This window comes from Myripristis murdjan, chromosome 2 (assembly GCF_902150065.1).
Source record: "Myripristis murdjan chromosome 2, fMyrMur1.1, whole genome shotgun sequence".
Taxonomy (NCBI): Eukaryota; Metazoa; Chordata; class Actinopteri; order Holocentriformes; family Holocentridae; genus Myripristis; species Myripristis murdjan.
Window position 1 is genome coordinate 19,882,277 of NC_043981.1, and position 8,284 is coordinate 19,890,560.

At 47.2% G+C, this 8,284-nt stretch overlaps 1 protein-coding gene across 1 annotated transcript in view; it reads right to left on the minus strand.

The window, feature by feature from the left end:
- Positions 1–349: 349 nt before the first annotated feature.
- The window catches only part of LOC115370618 (aryl hydrocarbon receptor-like), a 74,782-nt gene continuing 66,847 nt past the window's right edge, over positions 350–8,284 (minus strand). Inside the window, exons 4-11 of the mRNA XM_030067724.1 lie at positions 7,543–7,632; positions 6,638–6,734; positions 5,670–5,806; positions 4,848–5,050; positions 4,269–4,378; positions 3,944–4,085; positions 1,455–3,261; positions 350–536 (exon numbers count right to left, since the gene is read on the minus strand). Of these exons, the coding sequence (XP_029923584.1) occupies positions 450–536; positions 1,455–3,261; positions 3,944–4,085; positions 4,269–4,378; positions 4,848–5,050; positions 5,670–5,806; positions 6,638–6,734; positions 7,543–7,632 (2,673 nt within the window). The 3' untranslated portion in view covers positions 350–449. The remainder of the gene's footprint in view (positions 537–1,454; positions 3,262–3,943; positions 4,086–4,268; positions 4,379–4,847; positions 5,051–5,669; positions 5,807–6,637; positions 6,735–7,542; positions 7,633–8,284) is intronic.

An 8,284-nucleotide genomic window follows, 5' to 3' on the forward strand; every position in this document is an offset into this window, starting at 1 on the left:
GGGATGATCACCGGGTTTTAAGTGCCAGCAACCGTGCGAAAAAAAAAAATTGGTATAATTGTAGAAAGAGTTTTCCAGAGCTCGTGCTTGTGGTGTGAACGCACAGTCAGAATTCCTCAAACTGGACTGTGAATCCATACGACAGATTATTCATATCTGACCTGGGTCGTCTGTTTGACTTTTTTTTGTTGATAGAAAACAAGTCCCTCCAAGGAGAAATTCATACATGTTTTGAGTATCTTCCTGGTCGGACATGCAGCAACCAAACCCCAAACCAGCCTGAACGTCCGTAACAACGCTCTCCTCTCACTTGACTTCTTGGTGTTTCACTGCTTTTTTTTCCTTTAAACTGGAGAAAGAGAAGGAGGCATCCTGATTCGTCTCCTCAGTTTCAGTCCATGTTCCTTGTGTGTTTAGAGACAGCAGTCTTTTGGTTCCTAAACCGGTTCCTATTTGTTCTCTGAGTAATACGTGTTCCCGTTGGGCAGCGAGGGGAAGGGGAACCCTCCGTTCCCTATGATTGGACGGCTCTTGATCTGTGGAAGGAGAAGAGACCAATGACAAGTGAGAAGGAGCGGCATTTTGGCGATGCATTCAAACGAACACACACAAAGGACCAGTCGATAGAGACTAGAATTCATTAAGATTCTTTATTCGTCCTACATCATCTAAAAGTAGTAAATAATGTTCTGCAGTGAGGTGCGGGAACTAAACCTAAACTCAACAGAGCAGCTTGATGTCTTCAGAAGGAACGTTTCTTGAAAGAATCAAGTTCCTGGACCTTTCTGTAGGTTTTGTTTGTTGGTTAATTTCTCTTATTTCATTTCAGGGTCACAGGAGGTTGGAGTCAATCCCAGCATGCACTGGGTGGAAGTCAGAGTTATAACGGGCCTGCTGCCTGTTCTCTCAAACATTGGTTCCCATCCCAGTCCTCCAGGACCCCCTGTCCCGTCCAAGACATTTTTATTCCAGCTCGACTCTTTCACAGAGCTCACACACCTTGATGCCACCCTGTTCAGGTAGATCTGTTTCAACCAATCAGCATGAAGCCCGTGAATGGATCAGATGTGAAAAAGTGGAGCTGAAACAAAAACTTGCAGGACAGGACAGGGGGTCTTTGAGGACGAGGTTGCGAACTGCTGCTCGACAAAAAAAGTCTTGATCTTAGCCCTGATCCAACCATAACCTCAACTGTGTGGGTGCATCTCTCCCAGAACTCTGGTGGGAGTCATAATTGCGCCCTTGGGCAGGCTGCCAGTCCACCACAGGGCTAAAACAGACAGACAGACATTCCCATTCATACTTATGGGGGGAAACCCAGGAAATCATGGGAAAAACATGCACACTCTACAAAGAAACAACGTGGGAATCAAAGGCAACCACAGGGAGTCTCACCACACTGAACCCTTTTCTCTCTTCTGAAACTACCAGTCTTTCTAAGAAACAGTTTTTACCTGGGTTTGCTCACTGAAGTTGAGGTACGGCTGCTGCTGCTGCTGCACCAGGAGGCCGTCCGGGTCGAGGCCTTGGCAGGACAGCCCAACGTCAGGAGTCACCTGTGAGATAACACCCATCCCTGCCACCGATCCACTACCAGGAAGACTCTGGTAGTAGCAGGAGGTCTTGGAGGGAGTCTGGTTGCTGGTGGTGCTCAGTCTCTGGTTGAGATGCACTCCGTTGACGGGCACCGAGGGGGTGGCACCTCCGAACATACAGCTGCTGGAAGGCACCAGAGCCGGGGGCTCCATTTCCTGCTGGGCAGGAAACCGCATGCCTGCGGTGTTTGGAGGCCTGAATGTCGGCCTGCAGTTCACAGAGGTCTGGGGCGCGATGCCCGTTTGGAGAGGACTCCTCTGAAATCCTGACGCCGGGTTGTGGAAGCCGCCCGTGTGGTGGTGTCCATTTGAAATCAAAGTTGGCAGCTGCTGCTGTTGCTGCTCAAGCGGCCAAGACTGTCTCTGGTTCTCACCGTTTTGTGTCTGAAGTGCAAAGTGACCCTGTAAGCAGCTAGAGGAGGAAGGATCTGGATTAAAATCCGACTGAATTGAAATATTTGGGGTGTATGTTTCTACAAAGTTGTCGGTTTGGTTTGAGTTGGGGACGGAGGAGATCCACTGGCTGCTCTGGCAGGGGAACATGGGATTTAACAGCGTCTCTGAGCTTTGGTTATGGAGGCCAATCGGTAGATCAGACATTCTCATCTGTAGGTGGTTCTGGATTGGCTGAACTATTTGGTTGGAGTGAAGCTGATTGGCTGAGGTTTGCCTGAGAGAACACAGTCCAAGGCTGTTGTTGTTGGTGGTGACATGCAAGTTTCTCAATTGGTTCTGTGTCTGGGCGCAAGAGTCCGCCAGCAAGGGGTCAAAGGTCCCCGGAGTGCCCAGGTTACCTGCACTGCTGAGTTCAGAATGAAGACCGGTGGAGGGGGTGAAGGGGTTTTGCGCGGCAATCTGCTGAAGTGTTGGACCATTTAACCCTGCAGAGCTCAGCTGAGGAGGGCCCACGTGGGTGAGCTTCATCCTCCCCGAGATGGGAGTCTGTTTCTCAGCCACCATCTGCCCTCCATTGGGTATCAGCTGGTTCTGGGGTTCCTCAAGCCAACCGAAGCTCTGCTCTCCACCTTGGACAGGATCCTGGGTCTGGAGGTCCAAACTTGGGAGGCAGACTGGTACATCGTCCAGCTGATCTGGCAGCTTCAGCCCGCCCTCCTTTATGAGCTGCTCCTCTACGTACGACAAGATGTCATTGCTGAGAAGCTCGTCCAGGTCTTCGCTCACTTCGCACGGGGTGCTGCTCATTTTCAGCAGTGTGTTTTCCCAGTCCTTCAGCTCCTCGGGGTCCACATCCAGGCTGGTGGTGAGATCATTCTCCCCAAGGATCTGCTGCAGGGTCTCCATCATGTCCTGCACCGTGCCCTCGGCCTTGACCAGGCTCGTCACAGGCTTGGGCGAAGGGTGCTGCCTGGCGTCCCCGGGAACGTTAACCAGGGCGTGGGTGTCCTCGAAGGCGGCGTCGTTGAGGGAGTTCAGGGTGTTGTCGTTGTTGTGTTGGCAGTAGATGCCCTGGTCCTGGCTCAGCATGCAGCCCAGCAGGGAGTTGGGGTCGATGGAGAGATCGTCCAGCTTCTTCTGTTTGGGGGCGGAGCACGAGCTGGGGACGTCCAGGGACATGCTGACATCGTACAGCACCGCCTCTCCTGTCGCAAAGTTGAACGGCAGCTGGAGCCGCCTGAGCCGAAGCTGTTCTTCACCCTCTTCATTCCTGGGACAAAAAAAAACACAAGATTTGAGTGACGATAGCGGCTTTCGTTATCATGACAGGAGAGGAAATAGTGGTCACAACAGTAATCAGTGGTAAAAGTAAAAAGTAAGTAAGTAAGTAAAAACCTAATCGAAGCTAAGCTAAACTGGCTTATATGTAGCTATTTGTTCTACCAACAGCATGTGAATACACTGAGGTACTGGTTTATTTACCTGCACAGTTAAAAAATGAAGAGAAAAAAGGTTTAACAATAAGGATGTGGAAATAGAAGCAGAATAAGCCTAAAAATCGCAACTCATTCATATTTACAAAATGTTTCTTAGAATTATGTACAAGGGAAACTACAAGACAGACATCTTCCTGTACTGTGAACATTCATATTGAGTTATTGTGTGTGTATGTGTGTGTGTGTGTGTGTGTGTGTGTGTGTGTGTTTTGTCTTTTCTGTTAATTCGTTTGAAGTTGTTCTGCTTAGGCTTGCTCAGAATGCAACTGCGAGGGTGCAGTCGTATTCAAAGTAGTGGAAGTAGAAGTGGCTTTTATAGCAGTTGCAATACATCTTGCAGAGGGAAATTTATTTGTCACTGAAACCGAATGGAAGGAAATTAATTTTTTAATGTACAAAGAGTGAGTGAATCACCGTCCCCAGCACTATCCCTGCTGCTAACTTCAGCAGACTTACGTCAAAGCTCTCTGTCTGGCCACGATGAAGTCTGGTTTCCCCGCTTTGAAGACCAGCCGGGCGCTGGCCTGCACCCAGATCCACGTCCCCGCTTTGGTCAGCAGCCGGAAGACGTTGAAACCACTGTCTCCTGTTTTAATCACTGGACACAACACAGCAAAAAAAGCACTGAGATCTGAGATCTGTGTGTCCGTCTGTTGTTTCAAGCACAGCAGAAGAAACTCCAACGTCTTTCAGAGCACGAGGTGACGTCGGCTCAAAATCAGAACATGCAGGAGGAAATTTAATGTTGCACGTTTACCAAAACATGCACGGGGTCACTTACTTCGCAGGTGGTTGTCGGCGCAGTACATCATGTCTGCAGCGTGGATGAACTGGTAGCCCGAGCCCTTCATGCAGAGCTCCGTCTCACTGTAGCCCAGCACCACCTTCCCTCTGAGCGACAAGCACAACAGAAAGCCTTTATCGTCACTGGACAAATGCAGCGAAAATTAGAAGCGCGTACAGCAAAATATAGAACTAAAATCAATAAATTAAAAGCAGAATGCATATTACACTTTAAAATGTTGTATTTTGCACTATTGCAATGTTAAGTTAAAAGTGGCTCAGCAGATGGCTCAAACTGACTCCATTCAGTTCAATAAAATTCATATGGACACCCTAACTGGCAAAAAAAAGGGAATAAATAAATCACTGTATGATTAGAGGTAATTAACTGGACAGTGCACAAAACCACACTTTGAATAATCATGGTTTTTGGTTTTGGTACAAAACTGATCAACCAAAATCACAACATGATGCAGGATTAACCTTCGAAAATCCACCAGCTCACTGGTAGACTTTTATTTTGAAAGGTGTGCGTGGTGGGGCGGGGCACGATGGGGCGTGGCGGGGCGGGGCGTACCTGGTGTCGATGCCCAGCGGGGCGAAGTCCAGCCGGTGTTTGGTCTGGAAGATGAGCGTCTTGGTGCGGATCTCCAGGATGGAGGGCGGCTGCACCGGCGTGGCGATGCAGAACAGGGCGAGCTGCGGGGGGAGCAGCGTGCCGTCCTGCGACATGCAGCCCTGACCGTGCAGGAACTTCAGACGGCCGTGGAAGTTCAGCGCCTGGACACACACACACACACATCAAAATGGTGTCCAACATCTGGTCTCAGTCTGGGGAAGTCAGGGAAGGAAAAAGGGGATTTTGCCCAAAATGTTGGAGTTTTCCTTTAAAAAGAGCGGCAACTTCCATCCCAGTGATTCTGAATTTTTGGTCCATTTACTTCAGTTTCTCCACATTTTCCACGTCAACAAACCATTTATCAAATCCTGCAGGGAAATAAAGATTTCACCTCACAGAGTCAAAATGTGAGTTTGTGGTTGAAGCAGCCGCCTTATAATGTTCTGCTTGAGTGGCAAACAAAGTCCTCAACATTCAGAAACCACACAGCTGATAATCGGCTGTAGAAAGCAAAACGTTTCCCCGCTTAGGGACTATTTTCCCTGGCGGAGGAGGAGGAGGAGGAGGAGGAGGAGGAGGGGGGAGCGTTTCGGTTTGAAAAAGTCCTGAAAAGCCAACAGTGCTGCTGCTTTTAGGAAAACTCATGTGGAGGACTTTATTCCACGGATGGAAAACTGGAGTGAAGAAAGTGTGAAGGCTCTGAAAGTTCATGTTCATATCGTAGTGGAGTGAATGGAAAGCTCAGTGTCGCCCCCTGCTGGGCGGCTCAGTGTGACTCACCAGGAAGCCGGACGAGTTGTCCAGCAGGCAGCGGAAGCGGCAGCAGAAGCTTCTCTCCAGGAAGGAGGAGTTCTCTGGAGGCATGAGCTGGGGGTCGTAGGTCACCACGCCGCCGCCGTCACCGGCGCTCTGCTCGCCTGCAATGATCATCGACCAACCAATCAGCACACGGCACACACACCGCTTATTAACCTGACAGTGATTATTATTAGTTTCTAGGGACGTGAGCCAGGGTTATTACCATTAAAGAAAACTAACAAAATAACAAAATCTAGGTGTAAAAAAGTATTTTTGTTGGCTTAAATAAAATTGAGATAACTGAAACTCTACGGTGTGTTTACAAAACTTAAGTAAAGTTAAGCAGTTTAAGTAAAATTATATACAAAATGTCTTCAGTTTTCATCTGTGAGTTTATTTGGTTCTTCTGTCCTCAGTGAAGACGTTTCATAAAATAGTTTCATGTTTTGTTGGGTTCTTATTGCACAAAAATAATAATAATAATAATAATAACTTTTTGAACCTTTTTTTTGAACTTCTGCCCTGACAAATACCCCATATTACAAAATAAGAGCCTAAAACTAACACTGAAACTAATAAAAACTAGACTTAAACTAAGCATTTTCATAAAATGAAAACTAAACTCGACTAGCAAACCTGCTTTAAAAACGAACTGAAACTAAACTGAAATTGAAAACAAAAAGTCGAAATGAAATAAAAATTTAAAAAGTAAACTATATAGAAAACGACGACAGTGCAGTAATCTGTGTGAACCTGGAGGGCGATTGGTCTTTCAGGAAATTAATTAAAGCTTCACTCAAAGACAGCTGATACTGATTATATATGACTTTATTTTTAGATATGTTAACCCTTTATTCGTGTTAATTTTCTAATAAGTGACTAAATGAAGCCCTGAACCAGGGTCACACACAGTAACTGGCTGAGGGGCCCCGGGGCCTCGACGTACTGACCGGGGCCCGGCTTCAGGGCGAAGTGCAGCTGCCGTCTGAACAGAGACCGGTCATCTGTGTGGATCAGCTCAAACACACTCTGATGGACCACGTCCGACTGGAGAGAGAGAGAGAGAGAGGGAGAGAGAGAGAGAGGGAGAGAGAGAGAGAGAGAGATTTGGAGTAAACACAGACCTGTATGTCTCATTGATTCTGTTTCCACAAGTTTCAGAAGTCACAAAGCAAATTCAAACAAACCCAAAATGAAAAACACGACCTGTAATCTGCAGCTCGTGTCGCAAGGCCGGACACACACACACACACACACACACACACACACACACACACACACTGCAGCGTTGGGTAACGTTCGCCACAACATTGCTGTTACCCAACATGAAGACAAGCCCAGGAAACACACACACACACACACACACACACACACACACACACACACACACACTAACAAGCTTCCAGAATTGTTTTTTCCGTTTCAGCGCAGCGAACGTGATCAGAAGAAACAGGATGTGATGCAGCAACGGTCAAAACAAAATGTTGTTTAATATCAATTTGTTTTCTTGTTTTTTTCTTCTTTCTTTTCTTTCTTCCTTAAAAATCTGAAATGTTTCATCATCGTTTGTGCAAAAAAAATAAAGAGTAAAGCTTCCCGAGAACTGAAAAATATGAACCCACATGAAAAAAATATTCATTCAAGATATTCATTCAGTCCACGGATTTAAAGGTCTGATTTCCTGTTTCTGCTTCATGTTGCTGTATTTTTATTATTTTATATATTAATAAATGTTTCTCTCTGCACGGTGTTGTCAGTTTGGTTAAATGTTGTGTTGTGTTTGTTCGGCCCAGGATCAAACAGCAGAGGACCGACTGATCGATCGATCAGCTGATTGGTGGGCTGACTGGCTCACCTGGTGGAAGCCCAGGTAGTCCTGGATGGTGGGCGACGTGAAGAAGATGTAGCCCTCAGCCGTCACCACCAACACGAAGCCGTTCAGAGCCTGAGGAGAACAGAGCACACACACACACACACACACACACACACACACACACACACACACAGGCATTGAGTGCAAAGTGAAGAAATAAACTAAATGAAGGTGAGTCTGTCTGTTCGGTTTAGATCAAAATGTTCCCGTTTGTTTAAAAGTTAGAAGAAGGAAGTGGTTCCAGCAGCAGCCAGCGTCACATGTCCCAGTCCAGGCAGCTCGTCTTTATTTACACAGCACAGCGAGGGACAGCAGGACCCGACGAGCATCACAGCACAACTCAAAGATTCAGGACCAAAATATCTTCAAACAAACTCTGATACCCAGGCTCAGATCGAGTGGGAGGCTGGCCTCTGGGCTGCAGCCGACAGTTTCTACGATGATCTGACGATTCGTCCCACCAAGAATGTAAATCCATCGTTTTGCTCCGTCGCCGTCCTAGGAAAGGAAAACCTGCATCTCACACAATCCTCTGGTTAATTAATCCAATAAACTGTGGAGCTTCTAGAACTGACAGGATCTGAAAATGTGATATTTCTCCACGCCTCGAACCAGAACCTGGAGCTGACCCTGAACTGGAACCAGAACCAGAACCTGAACCTGAACCAGAACCTGGTGCTGACCCTGAACTGGAACCAGAACCAGAAAATGAACCAGAACCAGA